General features: G+C 43.7%; 1 protein-coding gene across 1 annotated transcript in view; it reads left to right on the top strand.

Annotated features, from left to right (window-relative positions):
• Positions 1 to 21,872, top strand: part of LOC308320056 (adhesion G protein-coupled receptor D2-like) — a 67,300-nt gene extending 45,428 nt beyond the window's left edge. Inside the window, exons 19-23 of the mRNA XM_080770363.1 lie at positions 36 to 189; positions 2,025 to 2,158; positions 3,462 to 3,577; positions 5,576 to 5,696; positions 21,819 to 21,872. Coding sequence (XP_080626489.1) covers positions 36 to 189; positions 2,025 to 2,158; positions 3,462 to 3,577; positions 5,576 to 5,696; positions 21,819 to 21,833 — 540 coding nt within the window. The 3' untranslated portion in view covers positions 21,834 to 21,872. The remainder of the gene's footprint in view (positions 1 to 35; positions 190 to 2,024; positions 2,159 to 3,461; positions 3,578 to 5,575; positions 5,697 to 21,818) is intronic.
• Positions 21,873 to 23,853: the final 1,981 nt, after the last annotated feature.

Here is a 23,853-nt window from a genome sequence, read left to right as displayed (position 1 = left end):
GTGTGTGTGTGTGTGTGTGTGCGTGCGTGCATCAGGTGGCGTGCACGCTGGTAGCCGCTCTGCTCCATCTGTTCTTCATGGCGGCGTTCAGCTGGATGCTGGTGGAGGGTCTGCTGCTCTGGAGCAAGGTGGTCACCGTCAACCTCAGCGAGGACCGCCACATGAAGTACTACTACCTGATAGGCTGGGGTAAGCACCGCCCACATGAAGTACTACTACCTGATAGGCTGGGGTAAGCACCGCCCACATGAAGTAAACTACTACCTGATAGGCTGGGGTAAGCACCGCCCACATGAAGTATACTACTACCTGATAGGCTGGGGTAAGCACCGCCCACATGAAGTATACTACTACCTGATAGGCTGGGGTAAGCACCGCCCACATGAAGTATACTACTACCTGATAGGCTGGGGTAAGCACCGCCCACATGAAGTATACTACTACCTGATAGGCTGGGGTAAGCACCGCCCACATGGAGTATACTACTACCTGATAGGCTGGGGCAAGCACCGCCCACATTAAGTATACTACTACCTGATAGGCTGGGGTAAGCACCGCCCACATGAAGTATACTACTACCTGATAGGCTGGGGCAAGCACCGCCCACATGAAGTATACTACTACCTGATAGGCTGGGGTAAGCACCGCCCACATGAAGTATACTACCACCTGATAGGCTGGGGTAAGCACCGCCCACATGAAGTATACTACTACCTGATAGGCTGGGGTAAGCACCGCCCACATGAAGTATACTACCACCTGATAGGCTGGGGTAAGCACCGCCCACATGGAGTATACTACTACCTGATAGGCTGGGGTAAGCACCGCCCACATGAAGTATTACTACTACCTGATAGGCTGGGGTAAGGACTGCCCACATGAAGTTCTACCAGTAAGACGCCAAAGGGTTTGATGAGGTCAGATCTACATAATGGAATGTCAGAACGGGTCAGCTCAATATATGGAGATCTAAGGGTGGTAGCGGGGACATTCTCTTGAGTGTAAAGGGTTTGATGAGGGCCGGGCCTTCATTTTCGGGGGCCTGTTGAGAACTCTAGTTTTCGCCGGCTGTCGGCTGCACTAATAACTTTGGGGCAGACCCGTCTAGAGTTTGAATTGCGACAGCAGATCGCATTTACTATGGGTGCAGGTCTTTTTTCCCGACAGCATATTGATCCGAAACCTCAATCCTAACCTAACCCTAACCGCAAGCACGGGAGCAGCGCATGTCGGACCATCGCTTTATCGCATCGCAGCGACGGTCCCCCCGCTGCGGAGCGGACCGTTGCCCCGTCGGCTAGAATGCTCTAGGATCTTTCTTGCCGCCTCTTGGCCGCGTATGTGCAGAGAATGTGCTGCTGTGGAGCCCTCTGGTGGCGCTGACGAGAGGGAACGAGACACGACGAGGACACCTCAAAAACGGCAAAAGTAGCAGATCGACTAGCTCGACGACACGTGTTGCTTTGAGCCGTGCTTTCTAGCTTTCGGATCTTTGTGTGACGCTGTGTGTAATATTATCAAGTAGGCCATATTATCAAATCGTTGGTTGTCGTCTATAACCAAAACCAAATTGAGAGGAGAACCAAAAGGTTGCCACTGTCATCTTGGGGAAGAGAGGCCGGAGTGTGGCCAACACCCAGCCTTCTATAGGCACACTGGTTCCACCAGAATAACTATCTGTGAGGGTATTACACTATTACAGGGACACTTCACCCCTTTTGCAACCAGATCTTATTTTAATGATGTTTGGGAGACAAGAAACACTGGGGGTTTTTATGTGGGCAATATGTGTTTTTAGATATTTCAGGTTTTCCAAGTGTCCATGGACTCCATGATGTCATGGACAGGACGAGGGGCTGTGACAGGACGCACGCATGCATGCATGCACACACACGCATGCACGCACGTACACGCACACAGCCAAAGTACTAGTGGTGAATGATTGACACTTGACAGTGGTACTTCTTTCTTCCCCTTTCACCTCTCTCTCTCTCTCTCTCTCTCTCTCTCTCTCTCTGGTCCAGGTCTACCAGTGTTAATAGTGACCATCACCTTGGCCTCAGCGTCTGGCAGTTACGCCGCAGACGGTCACTGTTGGCTGAGCGTGCAGAACGGAGTCATCTGGGGCTTCGCCGGGCCCGTCATCTTCATCATCATGGTCAGTCGTCATCATCATCCTTATCATCATCATCATCATCATCATCACTTTCCCAACTCTGCTAGTCTCTAGTCTCTCGTCTGAGGGCAGTATAGCGTTAATGACCGGTGGCAAGTTTTGCGTAGCGGAACCGGTACATCTTGGTCCTAATAAAAAAAAAAAGGAACAACCCACAACAACGGCTTTCATTTCATTTAATTGAGCCATTTTATTTTCAGCCTGTGTGACAGGCACTTGAAGTGCAACAGAAAACCATCAAACCATCTTAAAACCCATCATGAAAAGAGAAAATCTAAAACATAACATTAAGACAGACAAACATAAAGAAAAAACAATGCTGTTATGCATTTCAAAAGTTCAGTTACATCATGTGTTCAGTTCAGGTCGGGGGGGGGGGGGGGTGGGGTACATTGGCAGGGAGCGCAGTTTATTTCCAATCCTCACGGCACTCAACTTTCGCTACCATGCAATTCCAGGCCGGCAGATCGGTCGCACCATGGGAGCCAACCTGCACCCAGCAGTTTGGTGGAATATATTGGATTCAAGGGGCTGTATTTTGCGTGTCTTAAGTACCAGGTCTTATTCCCTAACTTGAGTAAACTAAAGACCTGGAGGCGTGATCAATGCCATTTGGCTATTCTGAGTGGCCAAAGAGCATTGGTCACGCCTCCAGGTCTTTAGTTTACTCAAGTTAGGGAATAAGACCTGGTACTTAAGACACGCAAAATACAGCCCAAGGAGAGCCCGCCCCAGCTTATGAACAAACACTTTTTTCTGATTGATTGAGACCTTTTGTAAAGTAATCGCTTCTGATATTTGTTTTTCGATGTGTGCACTTTGTAATGTTATAGAGGCGTGCGTACTTTCTGAACGTGCCAACTATCGCGAGACTGTCCATGCTTTCCTGTCTGGCCACATTCCATGACACCTGAGAGACAGAAGCGATACCAGCCTGTTTAGATTGTGTACTGTTCACATCGAAAAGAAAGTGATTATAAAACACGTTAGATATAACTGATGTCTAGGAGCTGGGCTGACTTTTGTGAGGGGTGATAGCCGCTCCCATGTCCAGATTTTGGTGTGTGTGTAACCCAAATTTTGTCCTAACGCAAACATTAAATGCCATTGACAATGAATGGACAATTTTGAGTGTTTGTGTAAACACAAACATTGCAGACGACGGTAACTCTCCTCTCCTCTCCTCTCCTCCTCTCCTCCTCTCCTCTCCTCTCCTCTCCTCTCCTCTCCTCTCCTCTCCTCTCCTCTCCTCTCCTCTCCTCTCCTCTCCTCCCCTCCCCTCCAGGTGAACATCATGGTTCTGAGCAGAGTAGTAATCATCACCATCTCCACAGCTAAGAGGAGGTCCATCATGTTGGCCATGGGCACCAGCCCTGCAGAACAAGCATACGAGCAGATCAGGTAACCGCCACTAGGGGGTGCTATTTGACCTCTTTTGACAGGCTGACCTGTCCCTGTGTGAGCAGCCATCCAGACAAGTAGCATGCTTTTAGCTTGGATTTGGCAGGCATCAACAGCAATACAGAGTGTATTAAATAGATTAAATATTAATAATATTATTTATTAACCACTTACACCCTTTATACTTTGAAATTGTCATGATGAATAGCAAAAAAAAAAGATCTACAAGCTCACATTGCAATGTGACACTATTTTTGCTTTTGTATTTAATAAAATTTTGCCTATGCTCAAACATAAAAATAAATAAAAAAATAAAGTTTGATGAAAAATGTATAATAATTATATAATAATATAATAAATTAATAATTTACATTTGGGGGATATCTTTCACAATAATGAATAAAACATGTTCTAGACATTCTAATGATCACAAAAAAACATATAATACAATTATTTTACCTACTTTTATTAGGGTAAAGGTGAAAAGTCTTAGGTTAAAAGAGTCCAAACTTTTTTTATTTGTTTGAATTTCAGCCTCTGTGGGGGGTGTTTATATGCAAATATCATGACCAATGGCATTGCAATGAACATCACTGATGACGTTTAGGTGAAAAAAGAACAGAAAAAAATAATAATAATTTAGTAATTAATTCAAATAAAATTGTTGCTAAAAAGCAACGCTGGGTCTTAGAGGGTTAGGGACAAAATAGGGACACCATGTCCCTATTTTGTGGTTGATATTATTCAGAGCAAAATAATTTTCATTGGACACGTCTAATGTTTGGAGTAAATCCTTCTGTGTACACATTACATGTGCAAAGTGTACGATATTGATTCATAATAATAATTTTGATTACAGAGGCTTAAAAAATTGCATAAGTCAATGCAGCTCATTTGTGTGTGTGTGTGTGTGTGTGTGTGTGTGTGTGTGCGTTTTGAGTGTGTGCACGTTTATCAGTTTAAAAGCAGATTATATATTCGTATACTGTAGGTAGTCTCAAATACTACAGTATGTATCTGACCTCTTCACCTTCAGCACGCACACACGCACGCACGCACACAGACATACACACAGACATACATACACACAGACATACATACACACAGACATACATACACACAGACATACACACGCACACACTTGTTCCTGGTTGCGTTTTATTTATAGGAAGGATATCAATGCAGGCCTTGAGCGTTCGCAGCACACCCCCGAAACTCAAACACATTCCTCCGCTGAATAAACTAGGGCCCACCGACCCTGTATCTGCCTCAGTCACCCCACACACACACACACACACACACACACACACACACACACACACAGCTGGTGAGGTTTAGTGGTCACCTGAGCGGGAGTCTAATTCCATTTTAGACAGAATTAAGGGGTGAGGTGGACGTTGTCACTGAGTGAGTCTCACCAGCTCCCCCGACCCATCCCGCTGTTGTGCTTGGAACGACCCGCGCTCCGCCAAAACCACTACAGGACCTGGTCCTGGCAGGACCCTAAACCACTACAGACCTGGTCCTGACAGGACCCTAAACCACTACAGACCTGGTCCTGGCAGGACCCTAAACCACTACAGGTCTGGTCCTGGCAGGACCCTAAACCACTACAGACCTGGTAGTGGTTCTATATCTATATCAGAATCAGAACTAGTGATGTCCCGACACCGATACCAGTATTGGAACACTGCCCGATATTAATATGCATTTGGCCACGGACCCCCCACAAAAAAAAGATTTGTGTCATTGCAAAAACATCGAAACATTTCAATTTTTTTCTTTTTTTTAATGGCAGATCAACAAGCTTGTGTATTTAGTGGTTAAACCTTTTTCCCTGCTGTCCTCACAGCTATAATATTATCTCACTGTGTGTGTGTGTGTGTGTGTGTGTGTGTGTGTGTGTGTGTGTGTGTGTGTGTGTGTGTGTGTGTGTGTGTGTGTGTGTGTGTGTGTGTGTGTGTGTGTGTGTGTGTGTGTGTGTGTGTGTGCGCATAGGGCTGCAGTCAAGGCGGTGCTGGTGTTGCTACCCATCCTGGGTCTGACCTGGCTGTGTGGAGTTCTAGTGCCGTTCTCCATCGTCATGGCCTACATCTTCATCCTGCTCAACTCTCTGCAGGTACGCCCACACACACACACACACACACACACACACACACCGTACTTGCATCTCCATTCACACGTGCATGAACACAGGAATCTCTCTATCACTCTCTGTCTCTCTATCTCTCTCTCTCTCTTTTTAAGTGGTGCAACCACTTCTACAACCAGCTCGCAATGTCCATGTACCTGTTTGTGTACGTGTGTACGTCAATGAGCACGAGTATGTTACTTATTTATACCAGTAGGGGGCGCCAGAAACAGAGAGAGGGGTAGTGCTGTGTCTCTAATGAGAGAGAGAGAGAGAGAGGGGGGGGGGAGTTGCACCACTTGGTTCACACAGGTGTGATTTTTTTCAATTCAATTTTATTAGTGTCAAATCACAACAAGTTGTCTCAAGACACTTTACAACCAACAGAGATCCACCCAGAGCAGCAATATTGCGACAATGGTAACGAAAAACTCCCCTTTAGGAAGGAACGTCAGGCAGAACCCGACTCTAGGGTGGGCCGCCATCTGCCTCCACCGTGTCAGGGGGTAGAGGGAGAGAGAGAGAGAGAGAAATAGACAGAGAAATCTCTCTCTCTCTCTCTCTCTCTCTCTCTCTCTCTCTGTCTCTCTGAGAGATGGGTGGTGACACAGGGAGAGTGATCTGCCTGCTGCCACAACCAACCGACCCAAATACTGCTCAACTTTCCACTTTGTTCCGTGTTCACTGCAGCAGCCGTTGTCGTTAGACTTGATCAGAGTTGACGTTGGTTTCCACAGCTTTGGCTTCTCGTTTCCCTTAAATAACCACGGAACAATGAAGGGCTTTCCATGATATCTACTGTATGTTCTCCTATGATATCTACTGTACGTTCTCCTCTGCTCCAGACTTTACTGTATACGTTCTCCTCTGCTCCAGACTTTATTGTATACGTTCTCCTCTGCTCCAGACTTTACTGTATACGTTCTCCTCTGCTCCAGACTTTATTGTATACGTTCTCCTCTGCTCCAGACTTTACTGTATACGTTCTCCTCTGCTCCAGACTTTACTGTATACGTTCTCCTCTGCTCCAGACTTTACTGTATACGTTCTCCTCTGCTCCAGACTTTACTGTATACGTTCTCCTCTGCTCCAGACTTTACTGTACGTTCTCCTCTGCTCCAGACTTTACTGTATACGTTCTCCTCTGCTCCAGACTTTACTGTACGTTCTCCTCTGCTCCAGACTTTATTGTACGTTCTCCTCTGCTCCAGACTTTACTGTACGTTCTCCTCTGCTCCAGACTTTACTGTATACGTTCTCCTCTGCTCCAGACTTTACTGTATACGTTCTCCTCTGCTCCAGACTTTACTGTATACGTTCTCCTCTGCTCCAGACTTTACTGTACGTTCTCCTCTGCTCCAGACTTTATTGTACGTTCTCCTCTGCTCCAGACTTTACTGTATACGTTCTCCTCTGCTCCAGACTTTACTGTATACGTTCTCCTCTGCTCCAGTCTTTACTGTATACGTTCTCCTCTGCTCCAGACTTTACTGTATACGTTCTCCTCTGCTCCAGACTTTACTGTATACGTTCTCCTCTGCTCCAGACTTTATTGTACGTTCTCCTCTGCTCCAGACTTTACTGTATACGTTCTCCTCTGCTCCAGACTTTACTGTACGTTCTCTTTCAAATAGTCATCGACTGGTTATGTTTTGGTTTTTTTTTTTTCAGTGGCTGAATGCCAATATTTACAGAATCGGAAAGGTTTTTGATGGCTGGTTATCTTGTTTGTGTATCTAATAAGATACAACATGAATAATGTGAAATGTAACATATAACCAGAAGTGCACCGGCTGGCAGTTTTTTCTCTCAAACACTTTAACGCATCTACAAGTTCTGAACCTTTGTCTAGAGTCTCTAGACTCTAGATACCAGTGCAGCAGTCCCAAGCGAACCATGTTTAACGCATCTACAAGTTATGAACCTTTGTCTAGACTCTAGATACCAGTGTAGCAGTCCCAAGCGAACCATGTTTAACGCATCTACAAGTTATGAACCTTTGTCTCTAGACTCTAGATACCAGTGCAGCAGTCCCAAGCGAACCATGTTTAACGCATCTACAAGTTATGAACCTTTGTCTCTAGACTCTAGATACCAGTGCAGCAGTCCCAAGCGAACCGTGTTTAATACGGCATCACGCTCATTCTAACCGCATCATCCATATTTTATACGTTTGGCTATTAAGACATAGCAGACATACAAACTCACAGCTCTTCACTTCGTGCAACGCTGCCAGCTTGTACATCTGATATCTTTTTAACATAAAAAAAAAGGTTGTATTTAGATGACCAGGTTGTATTTGGATGCAAAAAGAGCTGTTGCGTGTGTTTAACAGGTGCTGTTGATTTGTTTGTTCAACGTACTGGTGCACTTCCAGTGTTTAGAGGTCAGGTGTGTCTGTGTCTGTGTCTGTGTCTGTGTCTGTGTCTGTGTGTGTGTGTGTGTGTGTGTGTGTGTGTGTGTGTGTGTGCTTGTGCGTGTGTGCGTGCACGCTTTGTTGATAATGTTATTGTTGGCTTATGGCATTAATTATGTTAACGTGTATGTACAGTAAACACACAGATCGCGACATTCTCATTGACATGTTCAATTTAATCATGGTTATAACTGTCATGAAAACTATGACCTTTTTCCCCCCGCTGTAAATAATACATCAGTTGTTGCGCGGGCAAAGCACACATGTGTGAACGCGTACACACACACACACACACACACACACATGAATGATTAATACATACAAATTAGACCAGATTAAAAGCACATCGTCTTTATTTATAGAGCAAATGATTATTTCATGTTTCTAACCATTAGCAGCACCCCTCGTGTTTGCTGTGAGAATCCATACGTATATAATCACAGTAGACAGTTGAGAGAAATATCAGTTTTCACATGGAGGGGAAAAAACACTCATTCTGGCATTACTTCATTTCCCACTGCTCACATGGAGGGAAAGAGGAGACAGACAGGCAGACAGGCAGACAGGCAGACAGGCAGGCAGGCAGACAGACAGGCAGGCAGGCAGGCAGGCAGGCAGACAGACAGACAGACAGACAGACAGACAGACAGACAGACAGGCAGGCAGGCAGACAGGCAGGCAGGCAGGCAGGCAGACAGGCAGACAGACAGACAGGCAGGCAGACAGACAGACAGACAGACAGGCAGATCCATTCTACCCTCTCTTAACTGCTACCGCTGCTACTGTTGTTACTCGCGGCGAGTCCCGCAGCGCTGCAATTTGTAGCGGCTTTTTAATCAGTTGTATCTTTAATTGAGCCGTATTTTTTAACGAGGAAATCAATAGAGCTCTAAATAAGCTGCAGTCGGATCATTAAGACGGGCCCCTTCGCTCGCTCGCTCGCTCGCTCGCTATAAATAGTTCTGCTCTCTCTCTCTCTCTCTGATCTAATTACATTTATTTTCCTTGGCTATCAACAGTAATTAACCCATTCTGAACGGGAACCCATGTTGAACCCATGCATCATGTTATGCTTTTAGCTATTGAAAAATAGCAGATCTACAAGCTCATAGCGCGCCACCGAGTGGCGCGCTACGAGCTTGTAGGTCTGCTATTTTTTGAAAAATCGAAGAACGACTGACATTTTTTAGAATCTGATCTCAGGTCAGAATGGGTTCATCAGACCAGTGTGTTGTCCAGTGGAAAGTGGAAACCTCGTATGAATCTGATCTCAGGTCAGAATGGGTTAATGCTGAGGGTTTCCAGGTTGGTCTTATTGCTGCTGCTGCTGCTGATAGAGTCGGCGGGCTGCAGGCCAGTGTTCTGACTCACACACAGAGATACACTCCAGGCTCTGGTTAACCACTTATTTAACCCATTCTGACCTGAGATCAGATTCATACGAGGTTTCCACTGGACACACACACTGGTCTGATTAATCCATTCTGACCTGAGATCAGATTCTAAAAAAAATGTCAGTCGTTCTTCGATTTTTCAAAAATAGCAGACCTACAAGCTCGTAGCGCGCCACTCGGTGGCGCGCTATGAGCTTGTAGATCTGCTATTTTTCAATAGCTAAAGCATAACATGATGCTAAACACCAAAATGGGGTTCCCGTTCAGAATGGGTTAAGCCCTTTATTAGACTCCGTCATGCAACAAATGAGCCAAAAAATGGCCGTTTGTACGACGAGCTCATGACGCGTTATTGCATCACGAGATTATTATTTGTAAGTGAGGGGCGTTCTTATCATCGTATATACATCATCATGACGTAACGTAATGTCGATTTGATGACGATATCTCCATTCTTTGTCAATGGAAAGCCGATGACGTATGACGTGAATGTATGACGTAAATGTTCCTTTCATTGTCAATGGTAAATGTGACAAGAATTCAGGACAAAATAGCTGTATATAGGAGGGGCTAGCGCCCCTCAAAAATAATATATATTGTTGCTGTCAGGCATATTTCATAGTTTTATTCCATAAATGAACTAATTTACTGCCAGTGATATTTAACCAAAATTGCCCTCACGGCAGTGCCAGCTATTGTTTTTTTTCCTTTTTTACTCTCCTTTCAACTCCATACTTAATAATAATAATAATATCTCAAACTTATATAGAACTTTTCTGAGTACCCAAAGACGCTTTACATGGGGGGGCTTTACAGAGGTAACAACAAATTAAAAACATCTTTAATAGAAAAAGGAAAAATAACACTAAAAGCTAAAGAACATTAAAAGACAGTGAAAAGGGTTAGCTAGGGAAGGCAATTTTGAAGAGGTGGGTTTTGAGGGTGGATTTGAAGGTTTGAAGGGTGGGGGCATCTCTGAGTGCCTTAGGGAGGGCATTCCACAGGGTTGGGGCAGCAAACTTGATCATACAACAGAGTCACACGAAAAGCACCAAAAAGTAGCAGATCTACAAGCTCAAAGCTCGGAGTGAAGCGACGTTTTTTGAGGTTGTCGTTCCGCTATTTTTTTTGTCCTGAAAAGTAGCACCGGGTGCCGCGCTATGATCTGCTATACTTTTGAAAAAAACGTGAAAATGTGGCGCAAATCAGAACGTTTTTAACTCAAATATTTGCTTCTGGTGGGGGGGGGGGGTCCCTGGAACAACATATTTTCAGATGGGGGTCCGCAGCCAAATACAGATACTTCTGAAGGGTCCTTGACATGAAAATGGTTGAGCACCAACACTGACGACCTATATCACATATTATAGTACAAACTGTTAGGATTTAGAAGACATCGTCCTCATTTCATCTACCGTATTATATCATTGTTTTACTGTGTTGTAATTTAAACTACAGCTCTGTAACATCTGACCTGACTTCACCCAATCACAGTTTGACTTTATTGTCGCCGGGGAAAGAAAAAAAGAAATCCAATCTGCGAGTAAATAAAATAACCCAGACCATATATTTAATAGTATATGGGGAGGGGGGGGGGGGTCATTTCTTAATACACCCAACTCTGTGTGTGTGTGTGTGACTGTGTGTGTGTGTGTGTGTGTGTGTGGTGGTGTTATGCAGTAGCAGCAGCTGGTTATTACAGGGCCTCCTCCCAGCGTGGCTGACACCTCCTGGCCCCAACGCTCCATTAATTTCTCCTCTGACCAGGGCCCCCGTTGACCCCGTTGACCCCTGTCTCTCTCTCTCTCTCTGTCACACACACACACACACACACACACACACGCGCGCACCCACACGCGCGTGCAGACACCCCGCTAGGTGCAAAGCTGCTCCAATGACACGCAGATTGACCCTGTTGGCCTCCGTGTGTGTGTGTGTGTGTGTGTGTGTGTGTGTGTGTGTGTGTGTGTATAATGAATTATTCCCCACTGTGTGTGTGTGTATGTATACGTATGTGTATATATATATATAATATATATATTAATCTTTCATTAATTAACGCCACTACTTGGTTATACTACAGCGTCACACTTGTAGAGCCGCTGTTTTTATCATGGACATAATGAGGTTTCCACCTGATAAAATATAATATTGTTAGGAGAAATATAATATGATACTGTTAGGAGAAATATAATATGATAGTGTTAGGAGAAATATAATATGATACTGTTAGGAGAAATATAATATGATAGTGTTAGGAGAAAGGGTTGTTCTAAAATATGATACTGTTAGGAGAAAGGGTTGTTCTAAAATATAATACTGTTAGGAGAAAGAGTTATTCTAAAATATAATACTGTTAGGAGAAAGGGTACAAACATACAAACGTGTGTGTGTGTGTGTGTGTGTGTGTGTGTGTGTGAGAGAGAGACTGTGTGTGTGTGTGTGTGTGTGTGTGTGAGACTGTGTGTGTGTGTGTGTGTGTGTGTGTGTGTGTGTGTGCATAGCATCTAATATGCCTTGTTTGATATGTGATCTAACGTGGTGGCGTCGTCACCGTGGTGTGTTTGCGTGTGTTCCTCTTCTTGTGATTTGATTGAAAGGAGCTCTTGAACGGTTTCAGGGTTGGTTAAGTGTAGCGTGGGACATCGTTACGAGCAGCCATGGCAGCTTTTAACCAATTCTGGGCGGGAACCCCTTTTGGTGTTTTTTTAGGATTATTATGTTATACTTTAGCTTTTGAAAAATGGCAGATCTACAAGCTCATAGCTAACTGAGTGCCGCGCTGCGAGCTTGTAGGTCGATCTGCTATTTTAGAAAAGTCGTGAAAACGTGTGCAAATATATATATATATATATATAATATATTTTTATATTTTTTACTCAAATCTTTTGTTTCTGGGGGGGGTCCCTGGAACAACATATTTTCAGTTGGGGTCCGCAGCCAAATACAGATAATTTCTGGGGGTCCTTGACATGAAAAAAGTTGAGAACGACTGACATAGAAACATGGTTTTTAAGAAAAACTGTTGGGTTTAGATTTAGGTTAGGTTAGATTTTAGAAGCCTTTGTCTTTTTAGAATGGGCCTCGGGTCTAAATGGTTTAACCCATTCTGACCTGAGATCAGATTCATAACGAGGTTTCCACTGGACACACACTGGTCTGATTAACCCATTCTGACCTGAGATCAGATTCTAAAAATGTCAGTCGTTCTTCGATTTTTCAAAAATAGCAGATCTACAAGCTCATAGCGCGCCACTCGGTGGCGCGCTATGAGCTTGTAGATCTGCTATTTTTCAATAGCTAAAGCACAACATGATGCTAACACCAAAATGGGTTCCCGTTCAGAATGGTTTAAGAATGGCCTCCTCAAACAGCCACTCTGGTGGAGGTAACTGAGCCGTCATGTTGAGTGCTGTTTGTATTGTAAAGAAGATTCACTCCCTGGCGCTCCAGTACAATTAGAGTAGTGTGGGTGAATGTTTCACACACAGCAGCCAAAACAATTGAATGTGGCTCCTCCAAATATGACCAATAATCATAATTTCAAATATCATCTACTGCAGGGGTTCTCAACGTTTTGGCTCGTGACCCCTACATTTCCATTTTCCAGCCATTCAGTTGTAAAAATACATTTTTAAGTTTTTTTTTTATTGTTCTTTTTTTATAATTTGGGGACCCCCCAGAATAATTTGGTGACCCCACGATGGGTCGCGACCCACGGGTTGGGAACCCCCTGATCTACTGTAGCAATAGTTTTCTTTGTTCCCCAAAATTAATATTAGTAGTATAGTATTTCTATCGTAAAATAAAATAATTCTGAGCCTGCGGGTGAGCATTATTTTCGCTCCTTTCGTGTGACACTGTAGCATACAGTACGACTGCATGACACTGTAGCAGTACAGTATGACTGTGGGCCGGGGCGCTGGGCCGGGGCGTTGGGCCGGGGAGCTGGGCCAGGGCGTTGGGCCGGGGCGCACACAGTGAGGTGGACTGTGACTCATAAAGGACTCTCAGGGAGGGGAACAGGTCCGGAGCAACGGCGGTAGCAACAGAGGAAATATCCCAGAATGCCTGAATGTGTGATCTTTTTTAATTGTACCGGCGAGTTATTTTTCTTTTACCCTAACCCTCCGCCTCATGTTCATTCTTTCTTTTCATCTCATTCTTCTTTTTTGTGGGGGGGGGGGGGGTTTCCAGTGGAACATGAAGAAAATAGATGTCCCCCTGTGTTCAATTTAAAATGGATTCATCTGTTTTCCTGTCGCTTTCCACACAGCCATCATCTGTAACCCCTCCGTTATTCTATCTGTGTGTCCGTTTTCTCTGTCCACACAGCCATCATCTGTAACACCTCCGTTTCTATCTGTGTGTCCGTTTCTCTGTCCACACAGCCATCATCTGTAACCTCTCTGTTTCTATCTGTGTGTCCGTTCTCTGTCCACACAGCCATCATCTGTAACCCCTCTGTTTCTATCTGTGTGTCCGTTTCTCTGTCCACACAGACATCATCTGACTGTAACCCCCTCAGTTTCTATCTGTGTGTCCGTTTCTCTGTCCACACAGCCATCATCTGACTGTAACCCCTCAGTTTCTATCTGTGTGTCCGTTTTCTCTGTCCACACAGCCATCATCTGACTGTAACCCCTCAGTTTTCTATCGGTGTGTCCGTTTCTCTGTCCACACAGCCATCATCTGTAACCCCTCTGTTTCTATCTGTGTGTCCGTTTCTCTGTCCACACAGACATCATCTGACTGTAACCCCTCAGTTTCTATCTGTGTGTCCGTTTCTCTGTCCACACAGCCATCATCTGACTGTAACCTCTCTGTTTCTATCTGTGTGTCCGTTTCTCTGTCCACACAGCCATCATCTGTAACCCCTCCGCTTCTATCAGTGTGTCCGTTCCCTTCCCCATTCTCTCTCACAATTTACAATGTGCAGGCATTTAGCTGCAGACACCCTTAATGTTCACGTTAAATTGATTTTCAAGCTGTATAGTAATGGAAACCATTTCTCTCTAGTTTCTCTCAATCTTTCGCTGTATCTTAGGGGGAAAGATTTACATATTTACGTTGCCGTTAATATGATATATGATATAAATGTAAGGCTCAATAAAGTGCCAATGTAATTCAAGGGTGCCGTGGATGTAAAACTTATGTGGTGACCTTGAGCCAAAAAGGTTTGAGAACCACTGGGCTTACACACCGCAGAGTTAGTTAATAACCTCTGCTTACTTCATGGACTGTTATCTCTCTGCTGGAAAATGTTGCCCCCGTGACCCGTCTCGGGATAAGCGGTTGAGATGGATGGATGGATGGATGGATGGATGGACTTGGACTGTGCGTTTGGCCAATTATGTTGTATTGGCCGAGGAACTATCTATCTATCGTCTATCTATATCTGACCTATGAGTTTAACCATTCAGGACGGGAACCCCTTTTGGTGTTTTATTATAAGGATTATGTTATACTTTAGCTATTGAAAAATAGCAGATCTACATCTGCTATTTAAAAAAAACAAAACTCAAATCTTTGCTTCTGGGCGGGGGTCCCTGGAACAACATATTTTCAGATGGGGGTCCGCGGCCAATTACTTGTAGTTTTTGGGGTCCTTCTTCACATGACAAAACTTTGAGAAGCACTGAGATATAGAAACACGGCCCATGCTGAAGAAGAAAGTTGTTTTCTGTATTTAGAACACTGGATAACCACAGGCTGTCAAATTTTTAACGTCAACAACGTCCCGAGCACCTCAAAGTAAAACGTTCCGTTTATGGGTTTGACTGGTCGCTTATACAGCCACGCCAACAAAGCACTCTGCAACAACTCGAGGGTTAACCCATTCTGAACAGGAACCAATTTTGGTGTTGCCATCATGTTATGCTTTAGCTATTGAAAAATAGCAGATCTACAAGCTCATAGCGCGCCACCGAGTGGCGCGCTATGAGCTTGTAGATCTGCTATTTTAGAAAAATTGAAGAACGACTGACATTTTTTTAGAATCTGATCTCAGTCAGAATGGGTTAATCAGACCAGTGTGTTGTCCAGTGGAAACCTCGTATGAATCTGATCTCAGGTCAGAATGGGTTAAATGAGAAAACAGCAAACACGCTCCATTGTTTTGCCTGCTCTAGATGATTTGTCAGAATCGATATCGTCGGAAAATAATAAAAAAAAACCTCTAAACCTCCAACCGACTTGTTCGACGTGGAGGAACCGACAGACGCTTTTACACATCCCAGATGCCGTTTTTTTTTGGTACACAAAAAATAGCGGTCTGCCTTTCATTAACAGACAAACCATGATGGAAAAAAAATATATAGTAAGAATTAGAAATCAAGCACTCCGGTTGGTGGGTTTGCGTTCTGCCAACACCCCCGCCCCCCGCCCCAACCACCCCCCACCCCATCCCCATCCCTCGCTTTGCTTGCTTCACCGTGGTCCGGTCTGTGACAACCAAACAGTGTCGGACAACGGCAGAGGGGGCATTGCATACGCTCCTGTCAAAGGAGGAGGGGAGAGAGCTGAGGAGGAGCGCAATGAAAAAGTCTTGTCAACATTATCCCCTTTATTGATTTAACAGTAAAGGCCCGACGCCACTAAAGCTTTACGTCTCTTCGTCTGACCCCTCCCCTCCCCTCCCTCCCGCCCCGCCTATAACGCACGTTGAAAATATCAATAGCCACGAATAAAAAAAAAGAAAAAACCCCCAACATTTCCTTAAAAAAAAAAACGTGTGTTTATTTGTGTCGTCTTTCAACCCGCTTGGCCTCCTTTTCTCTCTCTCTAGTAGCGCCCTAGAGGTTCGTGCATGCATTACGCCGCTGAGGCCCCGCCAGCGTTCCGTCATGTTTATGGTGGCCTGTTATGACAGGCCTGTGGGTTTCCAGCGTGTTCCTCCTCTCTCTCCCACTCTCTCTCTCACACACACACACACACACACACACACACACACACACACACACACACACACACACACACACACACACACACACACACACACACACACACACAGACACACACACACACACATACAGACACACACACACACACACACACACACACATACAGACACACACACACACACACACACACACACACACAGGAATCGATGGCGGGTGAGCAAAACCAAGCCAGCATGCCTTGTTGTAGCACAGTGGCTCGCAAAGTTTGTGTTCATGTCAAGGACCCCAAATTGATATATCTGTGGCTGTGGAACCCCCCCCCCCCCCCATCTGAAAAGTGTTTTGTTGTGCCTGCAGGGACCCCCAGAAGAAGAGATGATTGGTTTGTTGAAAGAAATTCAAAATGATTCGAAAATGATCCAATGTTTTCTTTTCAATATTTTTCGAAAATCCTCAAAATGATTATGCTGCTGTATTAACATATTTTATACTGGGTGGGACTCCCTGGAACCCTCCTCAAGGACCCCCCCCCCCCCCCCCCCCCCCCCCCACCCCGGGTGTCGTTAACCCCATTCTGAACGGGAACCCATTTTGGGTGTTCGCATCATGTTATGCTTTAGCTATTGAAAAATAGCAGATCTACAAGCTCATAGCGCGCCACTCGGTGGCGCGCTATGAGCTTGGTAGATCTGCTATTTTTGAAAAATCGAAGAACGACTGACATTTTTAGAATCTGATCTCAGGTCAGAATGGGTTCATCAGACCAGTGTGTGTCCAGTGGAAACCTCGTATGAATCTGATCTCAGGTCAGAATGGGTTAATGCCTTCTAAACCCAGACTGTTTTCTCGTTGTTCCAGGGACCCCCCCTCCAGAAGCAAAGAGTTAAAAGCGTTTTCTCGTTGTTCCAGGGACCCCCCCTCCAGAAGCAAAGAGTTAAAAGCGTTCGCTCTGAAAGAATATACTATTCCAACTTTGTGACACATTTTCAAGATTTTTCAAAAATAGCAGACCTACAAGCTCGTAGCGCAGCACTCGGTGCCTCGCTATGTGCCTCGCTATACGAGCTTGTAGATCTGCTATTTTTCAATAGCTTAAAGTATAACATAATGCTTAAAACACGAAAGGGTTCCCGCCCCCAGAATGGGTTAAGGTCACACATGCTTCCATGCTGGCTTTTAATTTAATTCACCGTTTTCAATGAAGGAAAGCAACTATTTCTGGTATTTTAGAAAGGTGGGCGAGAGAGGGGAGAATGAAGGAATGATAAATTAATCACTACTGTTGCATCTCTGAAAACATTAATCATTCTTTTGAAAATGTCTTTAAGCTTTTGAGAAAGAAGACGGGTGTTATTTTTTTTTAATTTCGTCTCGTTTCTGTTTCTTATCCATTTGTATTTTTTTTTTTTAAATGAATTGGGACTTTTTGTTTGACAAAAACATCTCCGTTTGAAACCACAAGCGTTGAAAGTTAACAATGCCATGAAACACATGACTTCCAGAGACAGACGGACAAATAGTTCAAGAGCTTTTCTCTACAGTGTATTATATTGGTATTCAAAAGGTCCTTTTTCCAAAAAATAAATGTTTCTTTTGCACTTAACTACTTACTTTGAACATGGCATCGCGCACAGATAGACAGTGTGTGTGTGTGACCCTATAGTTTACCGTACTCTGCATTTGACGTACAGTGTTAGCTTTACCTTGCTTACTGCAAGTCGCTCTGGTTAAACCACTTCAACCCCGACATCCCTATTCTGGGGGGAGGAACGTTCATCAAAAATATCAGATCTATACAAGCTCCCAACGTGATGCGTTTTGAGCTTGTAGATCGGTTATTTTTGGCGAGGCGGTCTGGCGCTCCGTCTCACTAAGCATATAGAGGGTCTAAGAGGTTTAGAATGTTACTTTTCAGGATTCCAATTCAAAAACGGCAAAAATTACTCAGGATTTAAATTAAAATACAACAAAAAATTGCTACACAATTGTTTTTGCTACGACAGTAATATGCAACGCCGCGGCCCCTCTGGAGTGAGTGTAGAAATGTATAGTGGCTCTTATCTACATCGTCAAAGTTGGCCGCCCCGCCCTGGCCTAGCCGACAAGTCGCGGCGTTTATACAACTCACCAAAAGTCACCGGCAGGCAGCGGAGGAGGAGGAGGAGGAGAGGACAGGCTTTGATTCGCTATAGTCCTCTCGCAGTATACGTTAACCCATTCTGACCTGAGATCAGATTCATACGAGGTTTCCACTGGACACACACACACTGGTCTGATTATAACCCATTCTGACCTGAGATCAGATTCTAAAAAAAAATGTCAGTCGTTCTTCGATTTTTCAAAAATAGCAGACCTACAAGCTCGTAGCGCGCCACTCGGTGGCGCGCTACGAGCTTGTAGATCTGCTATTTTTTCAATAGCTAAAGCATAACATGATGCTGACACCAGAATGGGTTCCCGTTCAGAATGGGTTAAGGATTCCAACTTTCCCCCTCGTTCTCTCCCTCTCTCTCTCCTCTCTCTCTCCTCTCTCTCTCTCTCCTCTCTCTCTCCTCTCTCTCTCCTCTCTCTCCTCTCTCTCTCCTCTCTCTCTCTCTCTCTCTCTCTCTATCCTCTCTCTCTCTCTCTCTCTCTCCTCTCTCTCTCCTCTCTATCCTCTGGCAGTCGCTCTTTATGAACTTCTGTACCATAAATACGGGCACGCCTCATCTCCCTCCTTATCAAGCCAGAAATAAATAGCGTGGAGGGAGTCTTTGGCTCGCCCATAACCCATTCTGAACGGGAACCCATTTTGGTGTTAGCATCATGTTATGCTTTAGCTATTGAAAAATAGCAGATCTACAAGCTCATAGCGCGCCACCGAGTGGCGCGCTACGAGCTTGTAGATCTGCTATTTTTTGAAAATTCGAAGAACGACCGACATTTTTTTTAAAATCTGATCTCAGGTCAGAATGGGGTTAATCAGACCAGTGTGTGTCCTGCAGTGGAAACCTCGTATGAATCTGATCTCAGGTCAGAATGGGATAAATCCCTCCCGCCCCGCGCAGTCATCCAATCTCTGGGCAATGTCATTCAAAGCTCCCGCGCCATCCATTATACCCCCCTCTGCTATAATGGGCTCCTAGCCCATGCATTGTCCGTCACATTATTAGCCCATTCTGACCTGAGATCAGATTCATACGAGGTTTTCACTGGACACACACTGGTCTGATGAACCCATTCTGACCTGAGATCAGATTTAAAAAAATGTCAGTCGCTCTTCGATTTTTCAAAAATAGCAGACAAGCTCGTAGCGCGCCACTCGGTGGCGCGCTATGAGCTTGTAGATCTGCTGTTTTTCAATAGCTAAAGCCTCTGCTATAATGGGCTCCTAGCCCATGCATTGTCCGTCACATTATTAGGCAATAACTCCCAACCTATCAATAACTTTGAGCTGCTCGAGGAAGTGTGTGTGTGTGTGTGTGTGTGTGTGTGTGTGTGTGTGTGTGTGTGTGTGAGAGAGAGAGCACGATTGGAGGGAGTTGGAGAAAGCTGAGGAGAACTTTTACTTTAGGGAGTTGGAAAGTCAACTCTGGGGTAACACCCCCACCCCTATGGGTTGTGTGAATGAATTGAGGCTTGTGCTGAAGCCTGTGTCTCTCATGAAGTGCCCGCACACACATACACACACACACACACACACACACACACACACAGTCACACACACACACACACACACACACACTGTGAACTTGTAGATCGGCTTTTTTTTTAAAATATTTTTTATACATTTGGAAACTTGTGAAACGGGACATTCTGCATAATGACTTTTGGTACTACATTTTGATGCCAACACTTTTATATTCTTACTCTTAACAAAGTATTTCTACATTGCAGTATTGCTATTGCTTTTTTAATTAGCCCATTCTGAACGGCATTATGTTATACTTTAGCTATTGGAAAATAGCAGATCTACAAGCTCGTATAGCGCGGCTGCTATTTTTGAAGAAATCGTGAAAATGTGGCGCAAATCTTTGAATATATAATTCTTTCAGAGCGAACGTTTTTTTAACTCAAATCTTTGCTTCTGGGGTGCATGGAACAACATATTTTCAGATGGGGGTCCGTGGCCAAATACAGATAATTCTGGGGGTCTTGAGTTGAGAAGCACTGACAGAAACATACTGTAGTTTTTCAGAAAACTACAGTATTTTATTTTAGGTCTAAATGAGTTAAAAATGTGAATACTCCACCACTAGCGTTGCATAGATGGTTGTTCAGGTCAGGAGACTGCTGAGGCTGCTGTTACTGTTGTCGTCCTCCAGAGGGCAGTGTTATTTCAATCCTCACGTTTTCCTCCTGGACATTATACACTGTTGGAAAGATATGGACAAATCAATGGCACTATTTATTTGATCCGTTTTCATATACGTGTTCCTATAAAGTGCTTTTATGTCACCACGCGGAACTGATGACAATTATGTTTTATTAATTTCCTATAAAATGAACTGTGTGACTTCGGTGTTCGGGTTAACCTTAGAGTATATATACAATAGAGAAGGCACCCAAGTTCTCCTCCCGTCCACTTGCATTGAGTTGCTCAGAAGCGCATGAGGCGAATCCACTCCTCCTTCCGGTTTAGGAGCCCTGTGCATTCTGGATTTTTGCCCTCAAACACATGAACGCGCGACGACCGACACATGAACTAGCATCGTGCGTGTGTGCGTGTGCGTGCTACTCGTGGTGAACGCGCATCGCTATGTTGTCTATATCTCAGGCTCTGACGTGACCTAGCATCTAGCCGAGCTGAGTGGCTAGCGCAGTAAAGGCTAGTGGTTTTGAGGTGGCCTTTTGCGTCATACAAAGTGAAAGTGTAATAAAAAAAATTATTTTATTGCTCGAAAAGCTTCCTTACAATGACATTGAGTTGACGTGTAGGTCTTAGGGTAAGCTGTTGCATAATCGCTATTTCGCACTCGGAGTTCCATGCTGCGGCAGAGAGCTGGGATGCAGCCCTGCTCACGTCCGTTTGTCCCCTCTCACCGGCCGGGCACAGCCTAGTGCGCACACGGTATAGCCTCTGGTAGTCATGCAGGCTGCTCTCAGCCGGTCGGACTCTAAATGTGTGAAAATAAAATGTATATAACGTACTCAAATGTGTTAGTTTTACCAATATTGTTTGTTCATGTGAAATGTTTGTTTATGCATAATGAATTGATGAGAAGGCACATCAAAACGGGGAAATTGCCGTACTCTTTGAGTGTGTGTAAACGTATGTTTTCTCATGCCAATAAAGCCCATTGAATTGAATTGAATTGAGTGTGACTCTGTACCAAATAATAAATTGCCTCAACTGATCGTCTGACCTGTCCTAGATTATAAGCCATGAAAATATTCTGCATTCTTTCCCATTCTGCAGCAAGGGGCGATATAATGCTGTGATTCATCCACTTTACTGACCGTTTCATTGCCTATATGTCCGATTGTCCGTCATGAGTGTGTCAAAAACACTCGCTTCAAGAGATTAAGCCAAAATACTGTGTCTGTGTTTTGTTGGTATTTTCAAGGGGTGCCAGCCCCTCCTATGCCCAGCTTTGTGTTTGTGTGTACCACATAGTGATGATTTCATTGACTGAGCACGGAATGTGATGTATGATGATGTATGATGATAAGAGTGCCCCTCACTTCAATGTATATTCTATCCAATGGATAATTGGATAATTCTATCCAGAATAGAGCCATACTGTGTTGATGTTTGTATGATTGTATGATGATGATTGTATGATTACTTCATCTTCTGGTTTAAGCTGGGACACCTGTGACCTTCAAGCTAAAATTTAAATTACAGGGAGACAATCTTACCACAACATGCAGCTTACTCAATCGGTTAAGACATACATTTATTGTTTCATTCTCATTCTGTTCTCATTGGATATCAGAACTGGATATCATCATGTCAAAACTATGCGTCTTCATGATCATTTTTGTGGAATCACATGGACTATAAAAAAATAATGTGTTTTGTCTTTTAGGTATTTTAATTCTGGTAATAATAGAAATATTCTAAAATATATAACATAATCTAATCTGGTGAACATATAGTACAAGTGCCTAATGAAATATATCGATTATCTAAACAAACGAGTACAAGCTCACAGCATGTGAGCTTTCCATTTTCTTTAGCTATTTAATGTAAAACAAAGTGGTTAATCAAATATATCCAGCATATGGTGTCATGTTCCTGAACCAGGTTTTAACAATTCACCTCTGAATGTTAAATGGGGATTGGAAAAAAAAACAGATTCCATGTGACCTGTCCATTTAGACTTATTTAAACAAATCAGATTCCAATCTGGATGTGGCACAGATAGATCTGATTCAGGCTAGATTTGGCTGTCAGTGTAAATGGTGCCTAAGGGAAATGTGTTCTCCACTGACCTTAGAGTATATATACTCTAAGGCACTGACCCCCCCTAGTGTCCAAGTTCACTTATTCTGTTAATAGGACCCAAGGAAGATATTTAGTTAAAAATGTTTAAAAGAAAACGTTAAATATTCTGATAGTAAGCATTGCCATAGCATCCCATCAGGAAGGAGTACCTTGGATGTACAGTATTCCAGTCCCACTGTTGTTTATCCAGTGTGAATAATAGATTATTTTAAAAATCATTGCAATTTGATCTGTGACTTTTGCAGAACCCAATGTTTTAATTCAGAGGTTGGTTTAAAATGAAAGCATTTTGATTATCTCGGTAAGCACATCAATACGAATCTGGGTTATTATTGTGGTTATCTTAGCACTTCATCATGGATTCCTTGGGTGAAATTCCCAGTTTTACACTTCACATGTGACATAGAGAAATTCTTCCTTGATCTCCACCTTTTCTTAACTGCACTTTGTCCAAACAGAATAAATGTAATTTACACACTTAACCATAATTTGATTTTAATTGGAAAATTGATCATTTTCAGTGTTATGGAATAATTTAACCATTGATTTTAGACTGTAAAGAGACGGCACTGCACAGAGCTCCACGACCACCAGTCAATCATTCAACCTCTGCCCAGGGATGGAGGCTTGAAGACGGGGTAGATGGAGAGACATACGCCTGGCAGAAAATGACTTTCGCCTACTTGTAGGTTATCAAACCATGTATTTATATCGGTAAATAATCATGTTGATGCTAAATCAACATTAACATTTCATGTACAGCTGCTATTTAAAAAAAAAAAAAAAGAATTCGGACTCGGGAGTTCTACAGCAGAAGCCTATGGTAAGTGAATGGGAAGTCAAAATGACATAAGCGATCTTTATAATCTTAATACTTGGTCACAAACCAACTATTTTACAAGAACAATATTGATGTAACTAGAGATTAGACAAATTATCTATATTTTATATACACAGAATAATAAGTAATGAGCAAAAGTCCTGATGCGGCATTTCCTGGTTT

This window comes from Protomyctophum bolini, assembly GCF_963924005.1.
Source record: "Protomyctophum bolini genome assembly, chromosome: 8".
In the NCBI taxonomy this organism is placed as follows: Eukaryota; Metazoa; Chordata; class Actinopteri; order Myctophiformes; family Myctophidae; genus Protomyctophum; species Protomyctophum bolini.
This window is presented reverse-complemented; position numbering and strand designations above follow the sequence as displayed.